We start from the raw sequence: 22,090 nt of genomic DNA on the forward strand, positions 1-22,090 counted from the left end.
GAAGGTACACCTTTATGGGGATTTTGCTCAAGACCATTTCTTTATGTGAAGGTCTTTCTCAAACACTTGTTAAAATCAACTTTTAGGCAAAGAGAACAGTTCAGAGTTTCAAAATGCTCTACATTTTGAAATGTAGTCTACATGGCAGGTAGACTTGGGTCAGCAATGAGGGAGTTGAGTAGCCACATACACACACATCCCCCAGCATCACCCGGGGCCTGGAGAAGTGTTTTGAGTCAGATGCCTGAATCATGAGTCGGAAAGAAAGGTATTCAAATGTCCTCAGCTGTTCTGAAACTCTTCGGCTAGGTGAATAAATTAGCAACTGTTCTGATCCATCTCAAATTCATGTGCCAGTTGTGGGAAGACGGAATTGGTTTTTCCAAATGAGCAGGCCAATGATGACCAATGCCCACAACACAGAATGAGGAAGTGGTTGGTCATATTTGATTCAGCATCTGAACAGTGTTGATGAACCTAGTCGGTCAGGCAGCAGGTCTGGCTGGCATGTGAAGTGCTTAAGTGTACACTTGCCTCTAAGTGGAGTGCACCTTCCTGCTGTTAACTCCCCCGAGTGGTTACTTATATTTTTTAACATTGTGTCTCTCCTGAGGCCACCTGCATGTTTCCTTTCTTCTTTGATTATATACAAGTATCTTGTGTTGATAGGCAGTATTAGGTATCTGCATCTCTATTGTTGTTATTTATTTTATGTGTATTAGTATTTTCCCACATGTATGTCTGAGTCCCATGTGTGTGTCTGGTGCCTCAGGAAGCCAGATGAGGGTGTTGGAGCTCCTGGAACTGGATTTATATATGGTTGTGAACTGCCATGTGGTGCTGGGAATCTAACCCAGGTCCTCTGGAAGAGCAACAAGTGCTCTTAACTGCTGAGCCATCTTTCCAGCCCCTTGTTTGGTTTATTGAGACAGGGTCTTACATAGTCCAGACTGGCCTGGAAATGGCTGCGTAGCCAAATATGACCTTAAAGTCCCCCGCTTCCTGTGTCATCCTCCCGGGTGTAAATGCTAGGATTATGGGTTTGTGCCACCATGGCAATACTGGGTTATCAGCAGAAACTTTGAAAAGGAAATGTAAACACATTCTCTGATGGAGGCCAGGCATGTAACATAGTCAAGGCTTCTTATCTATAGGGAACCCAGAGGAGACCTAATCTGGGCTCTCATGATGTTGCTTGACAGATCACAAGAGGGCTGCCTGTGGGAACCAAAAACACTCCTTTCGGGGGATCCTGAGAAGAGCCTGTCTCGATGTTTTAACAGTGTCTGCATGTGAATGCCAACGGTTAAGGAGGCTTTCCACTACACTGTCTCAGAAAACTCTTCTTGATGGCCTCTCAGTGGAGGACATGATCGAGTGAGGAGGGAGCACCTGAAGACTCTGAGGACAGATAAAGGGTGATAATCACATGCCCTGCTTCAGCAGAAACTAGAGGGATGTCAGGGAAGGAACAGGCATCTGGGTGACTGAGACAAACACAAAAGGCGCTGGAAGTGGAATGTGGCGGCTCATGCCTATGTCCCAGTTCTGAAAGTCATGAGGGGATAGCCTGGGCTGCATAGAAAGGCACTGTCTCAAAAATAAACAAAAGATGCACAAGGTCGGGTGAATGAGGAAACAAAGTCAAAGAGAGTTTGCTCAGGGGTTCTGGTGGGGTAGAGGGATAAGCTTTCCCAAATGCAGAGACTGATACAGAGCTGGTGTGACGACTCAGGATGTGAAGGCTCTGGCCAGCAGGTCCTACAACCTGAGTGTCATTCCTAGGACTCAGATAGCAAAAGAAAAATAAAAAAAACAATTCCCACAAGATGTCCTCTGACTTCACAAGCATGCCTGTGTGTGCACACTTGTGCATGTGTGCACACCCCCCCCCACAGGCATGCATGCACCTTGCATGTAGAATAAATAAATAAATAAATAAATAAATAAATAAATAGAAAAATGCAGGTGTAGACGAGATATGCAGATGGTATAGTAAGGTGGCTTAAAAGCACCAAGCTTAAAATCAAACTAGCCTGCATTAAGAATCCAAGTTTGCGGGGCTGGTGAGATGGCTCGGCAATTACTACTCTTCCAGAGGTCATGAGTTCAAATCCCACCAACCACATGGTGGCTCACAACCATGTAATGAAATCTGACACCCTTTTATGGGGTGTCTGAAGACAGCTACAGTGTACTTACATATAATAAATAAAATAAATTAAAAAAAAAAATAAGACCTTTGGGCTGGAGTGAGCAGAGCCGGAGCGAGAGGAAAAAAGGGAAAGGGCTGGGCGGGGAAGGACCCAAGCCTGCAAGAACAGTTGTCAAAATCGGGCGAGTCACCTGACTTCTCGGAGTCTATCTTTCATGGAAGGCTGCTGCTGGGAATTTCAAGGAGCAGAACACATGCATCACAGCAGCGAGATGTGGCCAGTGTCGGTGTGCATGTTCTGCTGGAGCAGGCTTCCGGAGTGTGCTCTCCCTCCTTTCCAACTGCTGGTGTGTGGAACGACACGCTCTAACATGGGAAACTCTTATCTCACCAGTCTGTCTAACTAGGATCAGGGCTGGAAAGGCTGAACTTCAGCCTTCAGCAGAAAAGCCCCAAGCCTGTGGCTGCCAAGCAGGTGGCAGGAGCACTTTCAACTCCCTTTGAGAAAGTCACATGCAAATGTCTGCACCTGGGTCCTCCTGAGCCTCTCAGCTCCCCACGGTGTGGTCAGAGCTAGAGGGCAGATCTGTGGTGTTTACTTCCACAGCCCATGTCTCAGAACTCCCCTGCCTCTGCCCTTCCCTGGCATGGGACCAGTAGCACTGACATTTCTGTTACTTTTGTGTGTCTCTGACATCCTTCCAAGACTTCTGAATGGAATGTCTGAGTGGTCCATGTGCTCCCCCTGGCTGCTGGCAATTGAGTAGTTTTCTTGCTGTGCAGGTGACAGCTGCATACATTTTTAAGTGTTTTCATCCTAACCCTGCATGTCACTCAAACCTTACATTGTTTTCTTTTTGTTTATTATTTATTAGGTTTATTATTATTATTTTATTGTTTATTCATTTGCATGTGTGTGTTGTGCACATAAGTGCAGATGTCCTTGAAGCCATGGGGGGGTGGGTCCTGGAGCTGAAGTTACAGGCAGTTAAAGCCACCTGACTTGTGTGCTGGGAACCCAACTCAGGTCCTCTGAAAGAGCAGCACGGACTCTCAAATGTTAGACATTTTATTATTATTATTATTATTATTATTACTATTATTATTTTATTTTTATTCTGAAATAATATAATTACATCATTTCTTCCTTCCTTTCCTCCCATACACCCCTCTTTCCTGTCAAATTCATGGTCTCTTTTTTATTGTTGCTATATGTGCATGCATGCATGCGTGCGTGCGTGCGTGCGTGTGAGCATGAGCGTGCATACATGAATTCAGTTGTTTTCAGAGCCCAGAAGAAGGCATTGGATCTCCTAGAGATACAATTACTGGTGTTTGTGTACAACTTGACATGTGTGGTTAGCACTGAACTCTCACAGCTACACGATGTCAATCACCGTGCCTGAGTTATTTTCATTCATATGATGATTTTCTTTTCTGTTTCTCTGTTTCTGTTTTCAGTGTCTCTGTCTTTCTCTGTCTCTGTCTCTCTGTTTTCTGTCTCTGTCTCTCTGTCAGTCACTCTCTCACTGTCTGTGTGTATGTATGTTTTGTTTTTTGAGACAAGGTCTTACTATTTGCTCTGGCTGTTCTGGAACTCACTCTGTAGTTCACACTGACCGCAAACACAGAGATCTACCTTCCTCTGCCTCCTGAGTGCTAGGATGAAAGGTATACACCATCTCTGCCTCCTGAGTGCTAGGATGAAAGGTATACACCATGCCAAGCCCTCATCCCAGTGATTTTTTTCAACTCTTTTCTTCATGCAAGGTCATAAAACATTCAGGCCTTAAGGGTACTGTGCAGCTAGCTGCCAGTGAGTGCCCATCCCCAGCCTCACCTCAGTCAGCAACTGTAGAGCCACCAGGACAGCTGTGCTGGGCTAGAACCAAGGGGGGATAGAGGTGTCCTCTGCCTCCTGTCTGTCCCTCTCACATGTGTCTGAGATTTGTTGGGTTTTCAAGTAACATGGTTTGAGTGGTTGGGCTGCGCTTTCTCTGTGAATATTCCATGCCTTGTATCTGTCTGTTACTAGAAATCTAAAACATGTGCTGTTTTTAGTGGTGGATAAAGACACCGAGCAGTTGTGCACAGGCTCTGTGAAGATATGTTCACCTCGAATAAATACCTATGCATAGAGTTATAAGTCATCTTAATCTTAACTGTAATAAAAAACAAACCAAAAAACCCTTTACTAAGAAGCTGGAGAGACGGATCAGCAGTTAAGAGTACTTACTTATCTTCCACAGGATCCCAGTTAGGTTCCCAGTACCCATATGGCAGCCCACAAGCATCTGTAACTCCAGTTTCAGGGGATCTGATGCTATCTTCTGGCCTCCTCAGGCACTGCACTTATGAGGTACACACATATATGGAGACAAACACTCATACGTATAAAATTAAAATGAGAAAGAAATCTTTAATTTCCCACCCTATTGAGTACTCCAAACTCCTCCAGGGCTGTCTGAGGGGCTGGGCTCAACTTTAGTGTTTGCTGTTTCGACACCACCACACCGTCATCTATCTTAATTTGTATTTGTAGGTAACTGTCATGTTGAGCGGTTTTCTGACTGGCCACTGGTTTGTTGTTGTTGTTTTCCAAAGTGTTTGTTTATTAGCAGAGTACATACTGACCACCCGCAGGACGTCAGTTTCCCAGCACCCATGCAGCAGCTTACAACCATCCGTAACTCCAGATTAAGTTTGTTTGCTTAATTGGTGCTGTGGGTGCTGTAAATCAGACCAGCTCTGGGCTACCTCCCAGTGAGAAGAGGGGTCAGGGGACAATTGTTTTGGAGTCACTTCCTCCTGGGGATTGAACCCAGGTCACCAAATTGCACAGCAAGTACCAATACTCCCTGAGACATCTCACCAGCCCTCGGCCCCGTTGTCTTTTAATATCCAAAAAAGGAAGGGTTCTCTTTTGTTTTTCTCCTGCAACATGTACTGTGTTGTGAAGATGTGTGTGGTAGATGTGTGGCATCTCTGATGATGAGCACTGTAGTTCTGATAACAGCAGGCATTTGATTTTCAGAAGCCAGTTGAGTATTAGACCTTTGCCTGTCCGTGCATTGTCATTTAGAAAGGTACTTAGGTTGGCTTCCCTCTGAGACCTCTGGCATCACAGGATGCTACAGGAGCCGCACCCATGGGAGGCAGCAAGCCCAGTGGCTCTTGCTTGCCCTGGTTCTTCATAAAGCCTGAACACCCCTGACTCTGCAGCTCCCGCCTGCTCTGCAGAGGAATGCAAAGTCCAAATGCAGACAGGAGGCCATCATCTGGCCTGGCCTGTCATATGGAAAATATGGGAATCGCCCCGCTGCTCGCTGTGAAATGAAGCTTGCTGACAGTGCTATTCCTGCTTATAGCCCGTCTGCAGTGGACACAGGGCCGGGAGCGCTGAGGGAATTTCACATTTGTATTTTGGATCTGTGTAGCCTGGCTTTGAGAAGCCCTAGACTTGTAGAAGTGCCAACCACTGTTTGTGACCTGGGAGGAGGCGTCCATGTGCTCCCTACAGTGAACACAGTTTCGCAAATCTAAGGGGTCCCCAGGGCATGGTGGCTTACACTTATAACCCCAGTACTGGGAGGATGACCTAGGAGTGTCTTTGGTTTGAGGCCATGCTAGGCTGCACCGTGTTTCAGGCCAGCCTAAGCTACGTAGCAAGACTCTGACCCCCAGAAACAAAGCAAACAAGCAAGAGTTCAGAGAGCCGGGGAGCCTGAGTTCAGATCCCTAGCGTCCATCAGAAAAGGTGTGCATGGTGGCTCTGACACTTCCTCCCCCCTGGCGTCCATCGGAAAAGGTGTGCATGGTGGCTCTGACACTTCCTCCCCCCTGGCGTCCATCGGAAAAGGTGTGCATGGTGGCTCTGACACCTTCTCCCCTCTTAATTTTCTTTTATTTCGGTTAAACCTTCCAAAGTGCTCTTTTCTTAAAATACTTATTAATTTTTAATTTTATTTTTTAATTAAAAATCACTCTGTGTGTATGAGTGTTTTGTTGACATGTATGTAGTTGCACAAGTGTGCCTTGTCCCTAAGAACTTCAGAAGAGGGTATTGGATCCCCAAAGTTACAGTTGTGAGGTGTCACGTTGGTGCCAGAAACTGAACGTAGGTCCTTTAGCAGAGCAGTGGGTACACTCAACCACTGAGTTCAAGGTTCACTCATTCATTCATTCATTCACTCACTCATTCACTCACTCATTCACTCATTCATTCATTCCTGTATGTCTGATAAGTGCATGTGCTTGTATGAACACTTGGATGTCAAAAGAGGGTGTTGGATCCCAGAGCTGACATTGCAGGCATCTGTGGGATGTCCAGCTTGTTATACGGATGCTGGGATCCGACCTCCAGTCCTCAGGCCTACACAATGAGTGCAGAGCTATGTCTCAAGTTCTCCCTTCAACATGACTCTAAAGTAGAAAGATTTGCGTCTCCTCCTTAGTTCATAAACCAGGAGTCTAAAGGACGAGCTAAGTTGGCACAGAAGGACAGAGATAGAAGAAAGAAGGGGTGATATTTGCACATGTCTCTTTCCAGGGCACATAATATAACTATAAACAAGATATAGGTGCATTCAAGCAAAAAGAAAAAAAATCCCATAAATTAGGTAAAGGACCTAAAAAGTGTCCCTGTGACAGGCCAAGCTTCAGCTTGGAAGCTCTCCGTATCCGAAGAAGCTTAGACAGGTGTGTGTATGTGGTGTCTGTAGTCCTGGTCTCTGGAGCTGGCAAGAGGACCAGGAACTCAAGGCTAGTTCAACCAGCCCAAGAAAAGCGACATTTTTTAGCACTAGTGGTGGTTGGTAGATACTATCCTCTTGAACTAAAGCCATAAGTTTCTGACTATATAGAATTATATTACATTATATATAATTATATATTATATTATATATATTATTAATAAATAGTTATATATTATGCATAATTTATTTTATGTTTAATTAAAGGTTTTTTCATTTTATTTATTCATTTTATATCTCACCCACTGCCCCCCCTCTTGGTCACCCTCTCCAAAAATTTTTGCCCCTCCCTCCTTGTCCTCTGAGAGGGTGGAGGCCACCCTGGGTATGCTCCAGCCCTGGCATATCAAATCTCTGTGAGGCTAAGCTCATCCTCTTCCACTGAGGCCAGACAAGGCAGCCCAGCTAGAAGAACTTACCCCATGTACAGGCAACAACTTCTGGGATAGCCCCCACTCCAGTTGTACAGGACCCACATGAAGACCAAGCTGCACATCTGCTACATCTGTGCGGGGCGAGAGGTGGGGTAGGTCTAGCCCATGTATGCTCTTTGGTTGGTGATTCAGTTCCCCCCTCCCCTCCCCTCCCCACCAGATCTACTCCTCTTCCATTTCCCTCAGAAAAGAACAGGCCTCCCAGAGATATCAAGTTGCAAGATATCAAGATATACATGGCATATCAAATTGCAGTAAGATTAAACACCTCCTCTCCTATTAATGCAGGACAAGGCAACCCAGTAGGACGGAAAGGGTCTCAAAAGCAGGCAAAAGAGTCAGAGACAGCCCCTGCTCCCACTGTTGAGTCCCACAAGAGGGCCATGCTACATGACTGTAACATATGTGCAGGCCTGGTCAGCCCCATGCAGGCTTCCTGGTTATTGGTTCTATATATTTTTTTAACTTTTAGAAACTTACATTTATTTGTACGTGTGTATGTATGTATATGTATGCATGTGAGTGGAAGGGCCCACCTGAGACATTTATGTTTGTGTATATGTATGTGTATGTATGCATGTGTATGGAGGGGACCACCTGGGACATTTATGTTTGTGTATATGTATGTGTATGTATGCATGTGTAGGGAGGGAACCACCTGAGACATTTATATGTATATGTACATGTATATGTAGGTATATGTATGTATGTGTAGGGAGGGAACCATGTGAGAGAGTCATTATTTACATTTATATGTATGTGTGTTTGTATGTATTTGTGTGTATATGTATGCATGTGTGGGGAAGGTATCATCTAGGACATTTATATGTATGTAAGTGTGTATATGTATGTACATGTATGCATATGTATGGAGGGGACCACTTGGGACAATTACATGTATGTATGTGTGTAAATATATGTATGTGTATGCATGTGTGTGGAGGGTCATTTCTCTCCTCCCATCTGGTGGGTGTCAGGAGTCCAATATGTCAGCTTGGCAGTAAGCTCTGCCCATACCACTGATCTACCTCACCGTACGGTCGCCGTCACCTCCATGAGAAGTGTCTCTATAAACTGCCTTGTTCTCTGCCTCAGGATCTTAGTGTCGATCCCTCAGCTTCCTGTTCGGAGTCTGGATCTTACTATGGGTTAAACAATTAGGGAAATACAGTGAGAATTTTATAGTTGTGAATGTTTTCCCTCAAAGAATAGTGATTAAAACTGGTCATTTTCAGCCTCGTTAGGCTGTGGGCTTTCAGGGTCTGTTGTGCCTTCTGCTCTTGATTATGTTATCGTCTGTCTGTCTTTCAATCTCCCTGTCGTTGTCTCACATGGGGCTTTGATGACACGTCTCCTCACTATGATCCCCTGCCCTGCACAGAGACACTGACTTCTAGAGGAGAAATTGGTAAGCCTGAGATTTTTTTAAATTACTTATATAACTACTGTGATTTGGCTATTAGAGCAAAACAAAATGTAATTGAAACCAGGCGTGGTGGTTGCACCTCTTTAATCCCAGCATAAACGGGGCAGAAGCAGGCTGGTCTCTGTGTGTCTAAGGACAACCTGACTTATGTAGTGAGTTTTACTTAGGCTAGCCTGGGCTACACTGTTGTGTCAGAACAAAAACACACAGAAAAGAAAGACTGGGCAGAGACTGGAGAGATGACTCAGGGGCTAGAACACTGGCCATTTTTCCAGAGGCCCTGGGTTTGAGTTCCTGTACCCACATAGCCAATCATAACTCTCTGTATTTCCATGGGATCCATTACCCTCTTCTGGCCTCCTCAGGTGCTGTACTCCCATGGTACATAGATTTAAAGGCAGGCAAAACACCCATATACTTAATAATAATAATTTAAAAAAATCATTTAGGCTGGGCGGTGTTGGCGCACGCCTTTAATCTCAGCACTTGGGAGGCAGAGGCAGGCAGATTTCTGAGTTCGAGGCCAGCCTGGTCTACAGAGTGAGTTCCAGGACAGCCAGGACTACACAAAGAAACCCTGTCTCGAAAAAACAAAACAAAACAAAACAAAATAATAAATAATAAATTAAATAAAAAATAAAAAATCATTCAGTATGTATGAAAAGGCTGAGGAATCTAAACATATTACCTTTCTACAAAAAAAAAAAAAAAAAAAAAAAAAAAATTACCAGGCAGGCAATAGATACTCTCTTCTTCCTCCTCTTCCTCCTCCTCTTCCTCCTCCTCCTCCTTCCTCCTCCTCCTCCTTCTTCTCCTTCTCCTTCTCCTTCTCCTCCTCCTCCTCCTCCTCCTTCCTCCTCCTCCTTCCTCCTCCTCCTTCCTCCTCCTCCTCCTCCTCCTCCTTCTTCTTCTTCTTCTCTCCCCCCCTCTTCCTTCTCTTCCTTCTCCTGTACCTCCCCCTTCTCTTTTTCTTCTTCCTCCTTCTCCTCCCCCTCCCCATTCATTATACCATCTAGTGTAAGAGGTAGAAATCTACCTTTTGACTACAGTACCATGAAGAACAGGGTAACTGGCTTTGCCCTTCACCCCATCCCCTTCCCTAAAGCCTTGTTTCTATCTAGGTGTGAATTAAGTGGACTTGGTGATGTGTGAGCATCCTGTTAACTGCTGCTCAGGGGTGTTCTCCCTGGTTTTGCTTGTAGGTGCTTGGGACTGAACCTTGGAACCTCACAGGTGTTGGCAAAGGCTGTACCTGAACCATATCTCTAGCCTTTTAACTTTCTATTTTGAGACAGGGTTGTACTAAGTTGCCCAGGCTGGCTCTGCACCCACTTTGTGACCCAGGCAAATCTTGAACTTGGATGCTCCTGCCTGGCTCCTGAGTGTCCTAACTCTATGCCTCCACCTCCAGGGCAGGCTTGAAGGAGAATGTGGATTTGCTTCTGTGCTGTGGCTTCAGGAGAAGCTTTGCTCTGTGACACCGTCACTTGGGACCTCTCACATCCTGGCTACTTTTTTCTTTGAAATTTTATGTGTCTATTTTTATTTTATGTGTGCAGGTATCTTGCCTGCACATATGTCCATGCACTACATGTGTGCACTGCGCACAGGAGGCAGAGGAGTGTTGGGTCCTCAAGCACTGGACTTGTAGATGGTTGTGAATCATCACCTGGTGCTGGAAACAAAAACCTGAGTCCTCTGCAAGAACACCCAGTGCTCTCTAACACCTGTCCCCCTTTCAAAGAACTATTTTTATTAATTGAGAATTTCATACAATATGTTTGGCCATATTCACACCCCTCCAAACTCCTGCAGACCCACCCCCACGGCCCTGCTCATCTACTTTCGTGTTCGTTTGCCCCATCCCCTCCCCAGTGGGTCTTTTTTTAAGCTGAAAGAATTATCTTGAGAACTATAGGGCAGAACTTTCCTTTAGACAGCTAATAACGCTGGTTTTCCATTCAGAAGCAGCCCTGCCACAAACCACAGCAGAGGCAAGAAGGAAGCGGACATCAGGTACCCCTGACCTAGAAAACACCAGCGTACACTGGGTGTTCCAGCGTACACCCCTGCTGGGTGAGTGTGGACATGCCCCTCCCCACTCCTGCCCACACATAGGTGGGGAGGGCTTCCTGGACAATAATTAATAACAATGAATCTGTCCAGGGAGATCTGTTGGATATTTGTCTATGGATTCAATTGATTTAAACCAGAAGATCCACTCTATACCAGGTACTATAATACATAATTAAGAACAAACCCTATAAAATAACAAGACTTGAGTCCAGAAAACATTCCATAGAAGATTGAAGAAATGAAGTAAGGGGAGAGAGACAGCTTTGGGAGTGTGAAAGAATTCTGACCAGCAAAACCAGCACTCAGAAGAGAAGGAAGAACATGTGAGCTTCAGCCCTTGTGGAGTCCGAGCAGTGAACTGTGGGACCTGGTGGCCAAAGGTCAGAGAACTGCATCCTGTGACTGGCCTGGGGCCAGACGGCATCAACTCTGCCTGTGTTTGTTTATCCACAAAAACTCTCAGCAGAACACCACCCTCACAGTGGACTTATGGCTGCATCCTGTGGTCTCAACGCTCCAGTTAACTTCATTATTCCTCTGCACAGTCTGATGGGGAGGACACCAGTATAGTTCCCATTTACTGGATCTACTGTTGTGGAGCTGGAGACGGAATACACTGATGGTGTTCTACCGCTCAGCTGCTCCCCTGGCTCCCAGCCCATTTTATTTCTCGCTGAGAAATATTTTTATTATTTTCATCTTATTTTATCTTATTTTATGCGTGTGATTGTTTTGCCCGAAAGCATTAAATGCACACCATGTGGGCCCGGGGCCCACAGAGACCAGAAGAAAGTGTCAGGCAGCCAGACTGGCCTTACAGAAGATTGTGAGCCATCAGGTGCTGAGAACCAAACCAAGGGACTCTGAAAGAGCAGCAAGTGTGCGTCGTGTCTCCTGCCTGTAGTTCTCCCTTGAAAGATGAAGAAACAGAAGAACGTCAAACACACTTTGCCTGAGATCGAGTGTCCCTGTGCCGATAAATGAATTAGGGCCCTGAGGGGAGGCGTTCTTTACCTACAGCCACACAACCTGCAAGAGGCAAAGCCAGGATAGGAACCAAAACATTGTGATGGATAGATGCATTTTTTTAAAGATTAAGCTTGGCATCTTCCTGTACCCCAAAATGCAACAACCACACTCCCCGAAAGTAGTGGTTTCTTGGTTCCCTGCAACACTCAGTGGTTTCTGATCACAGTGCCTGCAGCTTTCCTCCCAAGAGTCTGCCAAATTGTTCTGGAAGGCTGGGTAGCACATGTCTTAGGCTTTTCCAGCCCCGTGGTCTCCCCACCCCACCCCCCTCAGTCAACTCTTCAGCACCACTGCTGAAACACACAAGCAGCCACAGCCTGTCCTCAGACAAACGTCCACGGCTGTGTTCTAATACAACTGCTCTTATAAAGACAGGCCGCAGTTGAGTGTCGTCTGCTGCCTGTGCATTGCGGAGCTGCTAGCAGCTCGGTGGACAAGGGTTTCTGTCTCCCCAGTAACCACACCTCAGCTTGTGGGGTTTTGTTTTGTTGTTTGTTTTTAATAAGCACTGGATGTTTCTACTTCCACGTAGCTGGGCATCTGGGGGTTTTAGAATACTATGTTAGTAGAATCGGATTGGTTTTTTTACTTTTTCCGATTTGGTGCAACCGATCTCCTGGGTGGGAAAAGTTTAATCTTTAGGACGATGTGACTCAGAAGCTCACCTCTTCTCTCATTTCCCCCGCTGCAGATGCCTTGTGTCTTGACGGCCTCACAGCAATTCCAAGGCTAGAACTGACTCCCGTCTCATGTGCCAGAAACTCGGCCCACGTTCCGTGTAAAAGCCCCCCACCCAGAGCAGGAAGCACAAGATGGGGCTTTGGACGTGACAAGAGTGTCCCAGTAAGTGAGGTCACAGCCGCCCACCTCCTCCAAGGGTGTCTGTCTGCTAATGCACTGTATTTTATTGACATTATTACTTCTTTGCTATTTTTTCATGGAGCTGCTCCAGCTTTCTGAGGATGCACAGTTTCAAATCCAGACATTGCTTTTGAGTTTCACAAGACGGCTCTGAGGAGCACACTCCATCTTTACTGCTGAGATGACCCCATGAGTCATGCACATAGTCCAGACTCCCAACACCTTTGTCCTCACCTGCTCTTTAAATCAAAAGACTGATATTTAGAAACTGATGATCAGCTGAGTTGGCAGGGCTAACCCCCTCTTAACCCACCCCCCAGCCCCACACCCTCCCCTCTTCCCCTCCCCCTCCACCCCCTCCCTCCCAGAGTCCTTTCTGCTCCTGAGTGGAGGAAACCAGGCTTTGAATTGCAAATGTCATATTTTCATTTCTGGTTGGCTTCTCTGTCCTAAGCAACTTCTCTCTGGAAGAAACAGGAGCTCTCTTCCTGCTTCATAAGAAACTGGCTGGTCTGGGGAGGGGTACTGGGAACTCTAGTAGTGCCCTGCTAATTTTTGCAGAAAACCACTCTTTCTACCTCTACTACCAGGTGCCCACTCCCCACAGAAGGCTCCATCTCAGGACTGGAGCTTCTAGACTGTACCAGAATGAACGAAGACCAGAGTACAGACGTGAGTATGGACAGAGATCTGTCTCATTCTTAGGACCACCATGTTCTGACCCCTTTGAGGGGTTGTTCCTCCTTCCTCCTCTTCTTTGTAAAAATTACCACGGGATATCCTAGGAGTCACGTACATAAGAAATCTCTAACCTTGAAGCCAGGAAGTTAAAATTCAGTCATTTAGGGGCTTTCTATTCCATGCATAGTATAAATTTGGGTTATGGGCTGGGAAGTTTGCTCATTGGCTAAGAGCACTGAATGCTCTCACAGAGGACCTGGCCTCAATTCCCAGCACTCATCTGAGGGCTTAAGACCACTCCTAACTCCATTTCCAGGGAAACTCACACTCTTCTGGCCTCCGTGGGCGCTGCACCATGTGGTTCACCTTGGTGTTCAGGATCTGACCATTCATTATAAAACTCTGAAAACCAAACAAGTAGTCAACTCTTCTGATGTAGTCACAGATTTGAGAACTGTCATAACATTGGAACACCTAAATCACATCCCCCTGCCTCATCCTGTACACCCTGTTCCTAGGTGACCAGCAATCTGCTTTCTCTAAAGACTTTTTTCTCATGGAAGTCTCCTATAAACAGAATGAATCCTCTCTGGCCTCTGGGGCCTGGATGCTTCTGGCTGGCATTAGGTTTGCGAGGGTAGTCCTTCTCGGGTCCTCGAGCTGCTGTGCGGTGACCTTTTGTTCTTCATTGGCTGATGGGCACTGAAGTAGTTCCTGGCCTTCTGGGAACAATGCATCTGTGAATATTGGTGCACAGGTTTCCATATAAACTGTTTTAAAATGCTTCTGCATGTAGACCCATGAGAGGAATCACTGCCTGCTCATGGCCTATTCTGTTTGACTGCCACTATCATCAGCTGAGGACTTTAATTTCTCTACCTCCTCACCAATACCACTCCGCTGTAGCCAGCTCAGAAGATGCAAAGTGAGACCCTCGTGGGTTTGGATTTGCATCCCTCTTATGAATAGCGATGTCTGTCATCTTTGTATATGCCTGTTGGTCATTATGTATTTTCAGTGAAAATGTGCCTCCTGAGATCAGCCTCCCACTTTAAACGAGTTATCCTTTCTCTGCTTGTGTTTATAGTTCTTCTCATCCTTCCTCTTAAGCATCATGGGGTTTTATACATCTGTAATTTCTGACACGTAATTATGTATAGTTTTTATATGTAGCTACTCGTGTATGATTTCTAGTCATTGGTACCCATCTTACCGAGAAGCTAAGGACAGGAAGTAAAAGGGACGTGAGTTCTTCTTTACTATTACTTCTTCTAAAGTCCTAATACAGGAAGTTGGCCTTAGCTGCGCACAGGATGTTTGGTTGTTGGTAATTTCCTCTTTATCGGGCACCAGTTTCACAAAACACAGAGGGAAGCGGCAGCATGCTCTGAGCATCAGGCACTTCCACAAGCAGTGTTAGCCCTCTCCACCCGCCAGAGTGGGTGTGGCCTCTGCACCTGGAGTTGAGGGAGTTAGACCATTTGTCGGAGATGGCTCAACTAGTAAGTAGCAAACTCAGGGTTCAAATCCAGCTTGCTGTAGCCTCAAAGGACCTGGGCTTTCAACACCCCCTGTTAGCACTGAGTTTAGCAGAGTTTAGATGCCTCCTGCACTGTGGTCACTCGCGGTCGTAATGAAGGTGGTCTGATGCCTACGAGATGGACCACTTTGTGCTCTGATCAGTGGGGTCTGTGGCCAAGTTGTTTTGTCTGTGGCCCTGACATCCATTCAGAAGCAGAAGCCCCAGAGTCACAATAGAAACATCTCTGCTGCTGGAAGAATGTCTGGGTCCCCTGCAAAGGTCACGCCGCCTTTTTACAACCCCAGGAAGCTGTCCTAGTCTGCCAGCTGTACTGTGGCCTAAACTACCAGTTCTCCATATTGTCACCCCAGGTTTCTGTTCCCCAAACATGCTCTACAGCCTAAGATTGACATCTCCACCTCTGCCCTGCCTTGTCCTCTGAACACATCCCCGAAAGAAAGCCCCCCTTCACTTGCCACCCACCCCTGAGCATTTAATGGTAAGCTCTGACTCTTAGTGTTCTTGTGAATAATGAGAAGAGGGATTAGAATAAGTACAGGATAAGCAGGAGCAGAACCTGTAATCCATGTTCACCAGAGTTCACAGCAGTGCTGGCCTTTCTCTGACCCCTGGCTTTACGCCATGGGTCTCTGTCCATCTCTACTCCTTATGAAGAGCTGCTCACCTCCTGCCCAAGCTTGTCTGCCACCTGCCACACCTGTGTCTCTACCTTCACTTCCTCAGCATCGCCTTGTGTTATCTCTGTAGCTCAGCCAAACCAGACAGGGCGTAAGTCACGATAAATCATATAAGCCTGTCTGGGCGTTCCCCCGGAACCCTGTTGTTTCTCCATGTGCCAAAATTCTGTGTGGTTCTCAAGGGCAGTTTCAAAAACCAACTGCTTCACAAGACCTTTCTGTGGTAACAAAATGTTGGTGCTCACAAGTCTCCACTTCTTGAGGTAGAGACTTCTAAAGACTGGGGTTCAAGGTCAGGTTTCCTGAGTTACCTTAGGCATTCTCCAGAAAAGTCCATCTGTGGCTGAAGTGCCTTCCTTTCTGGACTTTCCCCACTCCCTTTAGAGACCCCAGTGACTCTTTTAAAATTGAAATTAATTAGATTTTGAAACATTTTGCCCAGGGTAGGGGATGCATGTATCACAGCCCAGAAGTGGAGGTCAGAAATGGAGATCAGAGGTTAGAGGTCAGAGGTCAGAGGTCAGTGTGCAGGAGTCAGTTTCCTCCTTCCAGGTGGGTCCTGGGGATCATACTCAGGTCAGGAGGCTAGGCTAGGCCAGGCAGTGAGATTCTTATTCACTGAGCAATCTTGCTAGTTCTAACCAGATATTTTTCTTAAAGGTTTATTTATTTAATTGTTACTGTTTCCAGGCACACCAGAAGAGGGCATCAGACCCCATTACAGATGGTTGTGAGCCACCATGTGGTTGCTGGGAATTGAACTCAGGACCTCTGGAAGAGCAGTCAGTGCTCTTAACCGCTGAGCCATCTCTCCAGCCCTAGATAATTTTTAGAAGACTCCCTTTAGTTCATGCTGCCTGGAACTTACTATGTAGCCTACATTATCTAAAGACTTTGATCCTCCTGCCTCAGCCTCGTGAGTACTGGAATTGTAAGTATGCCCCAAACCACCAGACTCAAGGCCCCAGTAACCGTGTTCTCCCTTTCTGGTCACACTGAATTCATCCATTGTATCCGTTTATCTGTCTCTGTGTGCGGGTAGCTATGGGCACTCATGTCATGGCAAGTGTGTAGAAGCCAGCATGGCTCACCGGGGTCAATTCTCTCCTCGGTGTGGTCCCAAGGGCTGCCATCAAGTTCTCAAGCACCTTTACCTGCTGAGCTATCTTGCTGGCCCCAGATTCTTATTTTCGATCCTATATCAGGCAGTAAGCTTGGTGGAGAGGGTTAGATGGGGACCCAGAAGCAGTTTGTCCTTTAATCAGAACATGAAAGCCCGCAGGCTCTCCGTGGATTTGGTGACTGAGTGCGCAGGCGCAGGGGTCGGGGTTTCCCTGTCTATAAAGCAGAACAGAGATCTTTGGAGGTGGGAGGTTCCATCCGCAGATCTGTTCCCCTGCGGTCTCTGTTGGAGATACCATTGGGAGGTTGGTATGTTGTCCTTACCACGAGCTTCCCAGGTCCTAGCTGCCTGGAACATGTCATCAGCATGTCAGCGTTTCTCTCTGGTGGCTCTCAGCAAGTCTGAGGGTTAGGGGTTATTAGCTCCATAAGCAGGGTCCTTTGATCACTCGTCCATGTGTCCCCAACAACCTGAGTAGACTGAAGCCTTGTCATCCCCCAGTGTCCACTTCACCATCATTACAGGGAAGGCTCAGCTTGGTCTCCCTCTCAACGGTGTTTGTAAAGTCTCAAGATTTATTTTCATTCTCTCTCTCTCTCTCTCTCTCTCTCCTGTGTTCCTAAAGTCTCAGGATTTATTTCCTCCTTTTTTTCTACTGTGTTCTAAAGTCTCAGGATTTATTTCCTAGTTTCCCCCACATCTACAGAGCAAACTTCACTTTTTCATTATCCTAGATCATAATATAAGATAAAATTGAACACCAGTGTTTGTGAGAGGGCTCACAATGGCTTCTTCAAATGGCTGAGGGGGTCAAGGAGAGACCTGGGCGTCTTGTGGGATGTTCTGAAGGAGACCAGAACTCACTCAGGGGCCCAGGATTGACGCAGAGAGGTTGCACTGAAGCCTTTTGGATGACATGTGCTCCCTGGGCTTTCACAGCAATGTGCGGGGAAATAGAGAGAAGGGAACTGGCTGGAAATACATAGCTGTTGAAACCACATGGTAATTCCAGAGGGCAAACCCTACCATCTACTCTCAAATCTGTTTAAGATTTGTTGATTAGTTTAGCCAGATGGATAAGGTGTTGGACCTGAGCAGGCCTGTATGAAGGCTGAGCCTGTATCAGCTCTGGGAACTTGTACATGCAGGCTGCACCTGTCTGAATTTGTGTTCCCTGTGAAGGGGGTGTCCTTTTGCAAGGCTTTTTGCGTATCTATGCATATACATGCAAACACATTCCTTTATGTATATTACATAGGCACCTGCCCATATACATCTGTATAGCCAAGTTCCTGTCTACTGGCTCCTGGAAGCAAGTCAAGTAGATCCACATGCAGGGAAAACAATGGCATTCTGCATTCCTCTGCTCTACCTGACAGGGAGGCCTGTCTTTTCGTGGAGCCTCTTCCCAGAGTCTCCAGGGTGGCCCTCGAACTCACAGATCTTTTAGGCCCCGTCTGTCTGTGGGCTCCAGGTGGACACCTGAGCTTGTAGAGTAAGGAGTTTGCTTTCCCTGCACATCCACACCTCTGTGACATCCTTGCTTGTTGGCCACACTGTCCACAAGCCTGCCTGCACCTCAGCCTCTGCCAATTCTTTTCCAATGTCGGTAACAGACAGCTCCGCCTCACACTGCAGGGTTCTCAGAGGATGCCCAGCAGTGCTGGCACAGTCGGGAGCACAGAGTCCAGCACCGCTGTTCCCTCCACAGCTGTATTCATTTCCCCAGGGTCCTCTCAAGTCCCAGAGATCTCTCTCTGGGACAATGGCTTCTCCTCAGCCTGCCTGCTTCTCAGGCATTGCTTTCTCTACTGGCCTAGAGAGCAGGCAGCTGCTCTCCGAGTGCCTTGCAAACCTCAATACATGTTAGATGTTTGTTTCTCCCCTGAATGTACTTAAATTAGAGAGTTCTATGAGACAGCACTCAGGAAGGAGCGTCAGGAATGGAGGGAGGACTGAGTCTGAGGCCAGCCTGGTCTACAATGTCAGAGCCTCAAAACAAGACAGAGTAAAGCTTATGTCCCCCTCCTTCTCTAGTCTCCGACATGATCCTACAAAGATACTTGGCAGTATATGTAAAATTTCTGGTTATATTAGAGATTTAAACATTTTTTTATTTTATGTGTATGGCTGCTTTACCTGCATGTATGTTTGTGTAATACATATATGCAGTGCCCAAAGAGAGCATTGGCTTCCCTGGGGTTGGAATTACAGGCAGCTGTGAGCCACCATGTGGGTCCTAGGAATCAAACCCAGGTCCTCTGCAAGAGCAGCCAGTGCTGTCAACCACTGAGGAGTCTTTTCCAACCTCAAGATTAATCTCTCTATACATATCTGTCTCTCTGTGTCTGTCTGTCTGTCTGTCTGTGTGTGTGTGGGGGGGAAGCACATTCATGTGTAACACACCATGCATGTGGGTACGGGCAGAAGTCAGAAGCCGCTGTCAGATCCTCTGGATCTGAGTTCCAAGCAGCTGTGTGACACCCAACACAGGTGCTGGGAACTGAACTCAGGTCCTCTGCAAGAGCAGCAAGAGCTCTTAACTTCTGAGCCGTTTCTCCAATCCCAACCTGGCTTCACATCAAATGCTCACAAATAGTATGTGTGGCTTCGACCCAGAGTCAGAATGGTTAAGGGCGTTAAGCTCAAAGGTTTCCCAAAGAGCAAAGGACTCGGAGATGAAAATCTGCAGTTTTAGTTTAAAAGACCATAATTGGTTTTCCTCCCTTCAATTCTCCTTCATGTCCTGACTCGTTTCTGTGTGAGACAGAGTGTCACCTGGAGAACAGAATCACCGGGGCGAAGGATGGGATGGATAGAATATTGTCTTGTGGGATTTTCTGAGCATTGTCTGTCCTGTCTTCTCAGGCTGTGTGTAGTCATGGCATTAATAACCCTGGAGAATAAATAACATCACCAACTACAAGATTGACTGATAACTAGTTCTAAATGAACAGTGCTGGGTGTGCCTGCAGGTTCCAGGGTGCGGTGTACTTTTGGTTACAAATCAAAAGGGGGGAAAAATAAGGAAGTTTAGTTCTGTTTCTGTCCCAGTTCTGTAGAACACTGCTCCTCTCTTCAGAGCATTTAAATGGGCACAGAGTCCAGTTTCAGGTCTGTATAAACTCTGGCTACATTTGTTTTGTCTTGTTAATTTGACCAGCATTAGCTGTCTAAACTTGGGCCCCCCCATAGTAAAATTATATTGGCGACACCTGTTTATCAGAGGAAGCATTTCCATTTGCAAAGGCTGTGGTTGAAGCAGCATTTTATAGAGAGCAAACATCCAGAAGGCTATCCCCAGCTAACAAATCCCTAAAATCCTGTCTTTTCCTACTGTTTTTCCTAGTTTTCTTTGTGCACATTGAGATACTGTTGCTGTGTGTGTGTGTGTGTGTGTGTGTGTGTGCACATGTGTGTGTGGTGTGCATGTGTGTGTGGTGTGCATGTATGTGCATGTGTGTGTGCACCTGTGTTTGCTGACCCAGCCCACAGGAGACTGTCACTTTGTTCCATACCTTGACAACCCCACCCTGTGTTAACTTTTGCTCACAAGAGCAAGGGCTAGGGCCTGGGCTTTTATGTAAATGGAATCAGGTCTCTATTTGAATGGATTGCCTGAGAGGAGAAAGCTGTCCTCCTTCTGGTGTTTGCTTCGTGGAGTGAGCCAGTCTGCCACAAGTAAGTCAGTCTCCCATCTGAATTTACTTTATTTTTTGGCTTTCTGTGCTTTTAAATTATGTTCAAGGGACTTGTTCTCTCTGTGTCTCCAGGTCACAAGGTTGGTTGCATGAGTGTGGGATAAAGGTTTAAACAGGTTTAATTACTCCTAGTCCGCTCCACATACACAGAGTTTGAAGGCCTCTCCAACTCTCCTATACTACAACCTCAAACTTGAAGTGGAATTTGAGGAACAAAAGTTCAACCCCTTTACTCTGGTTATTCTCACATGGTGGGTAAACCCATTGCTGGGCCATGCTTATGACAGGTTAGGATTGAGTTCTGCTATGTCGTTCCCTGAAGGTTGGGATTTACAAAGATTAATGATGAGAGTTAACTCTGGCTGCTTCTCTGGGAATGATTCAGGGTGTGGGGAAACGAATGGTCACTCAGTTTGTGAGGTTTCTCCCAGATCGCACGGTACATTTGTGTAATCAATAAGAATCTGATATTTGTCAAAATATTTCTAAGCATGGATCAGATGATGAGGTGGGAGCTTTCTACTGTGCTAACAAGGCTCCCCCCCCCCGACTGTGCTGACTAAAGTAACTAAGGCATGCCACGGGTCACCCCACAGATGCTAACTGTCTGTGACAGGATAGGGAAAATTATACGTGTTTCCTGCAGTCGTGTTTTGGCTTTAAATGGGGTAATTAGACTTTTAAAATAGAAAGTTTTAAAAAATAATTGTGATCCTTTTCTGCCCCTTCTGGAAACCTATTTAATGAAACATGAACACTCTTCTAAGTTCAAGTGTGAGCATCAAGGTGCCAGCTGACAGGCTGCCATTATCACTGCAGCTAATTAATTCTGACATGGCTTGTGGTAAGGGATTGTAAGTGTTTTTTTAGAGAAATGAATTCTTGTTTTTTTATTATGTAAAATATTTTTAAAATTTTGTTTAATCTTTTTTTACAGTCCAGATTTTATCTCCCCCCAGTCCACCCTTTGACTGTTCCACATTCCACACCTCCTCTCCCCCTCCCCCCATCTCCACGAGGATGTCACACACACACACACACACCAGAACTCCTCACTCCCTGGGGCCTCCAGTCTCCTTAAGGGTTAGGTGAATCTTCTCTGACTGAGCCCAGACTTGACAGTCCTCTGCTATATATGTGTTGGGGGCCTCATATCAGCTGGTATATGCTGCCTGGTTGGTGGCCCAGTGTCTGAGAGATCTTGGGGGTCCAGGTTAATTGAGACTATTGGTCCTCCTATGGAGTCGCTCTCCTCCTCAGCTTCTTCCAGCTTTTTCTAATTCAACCACAGGGGTCAGCAGCTTCTGTCCATTGGTTGGGTGTAAATATCTGCATCTGACTCAGCTGCGTGTTGGGTTTCTCAGAGGGCAGTCATGATAGGTCCCTCAATTCTTGATTTTTACAAACTATGATAGCCAATGAAATGGAATAATACTTAAACTTCTCCAGTTTATAGATTCTGTATACATATACATACTGTATATAAGTAAAGCTGTAATCACTATGTATTTAAATGGTACAGAGATAGAACGAGCACCACTCAGCTTCCTGTAGGTGATACAGAGCAGTTCTTCAGTGGTTGATGACAGCCCTGGCTGGCTGCATGAAATGAAACCTCTCAGTATGTGTAGGT

At 46.2% G+C, this 22,090-nt stretch overlaps 1 protein-coding gene across 7 annotated transcripts in view; it reads left to right on the forward strand.

Annotated features, from left to right (window-relative positions):
• The window catches only part of Irag2 (inositol 1,4,5-triphosphate receptor associated 2), a 50,725-nt gene that overhangs the window by 1,784 nt on the left and 26,851 nt on the right, over positions 1 to 22,090 (forward strand). For 2 of the 7 annotated variants that reach the window (XM_076940838.1, XM_076940842.1), the window contains exons 2-4: positions 10,732 to 10,842; positions 12,563 to 12,714; positions 13,323 to 13,404. In XM_076940838.1, coding sequence (XP_076796953.1) covers positions 13,381 to 13,404 — 24 coding nt within the window. In that variant the 5' untranslated portion in view covers positions 10,732 to 10,842; positions 12,563 to 12,714; positions 13,323 to 13,380. Of the gene's footprint in view, positions 1 to 10,731; positions 10,843 to 12,562; positions 12,715 to 13,322; positions 13,405 to 19,164; positions 20,438 to 20,519; positions 20,709 to 22,090 lie in introns of those variants that run through there. The other 5 variants (XM_076940839.1, XM_076940840.1, XM_076940843.1 and 2 more) reach the window with 5 other exon arrangements.

Source organism: Arvicanthis niloticus, chromosome 9 (assembly GCF_011762505.2).
Source record: "Arvicanthis niloticus isolate mArvNil1 chromosome 9, mArvNil1.pat.X, whole genome shotgun sequence".
Lineage (NCBI taxonomy): Eukaryota > Metazoa > Chordata > Mammalia > Rodentia > Muridae > Arvicanthis > Arvicanthis niloticus.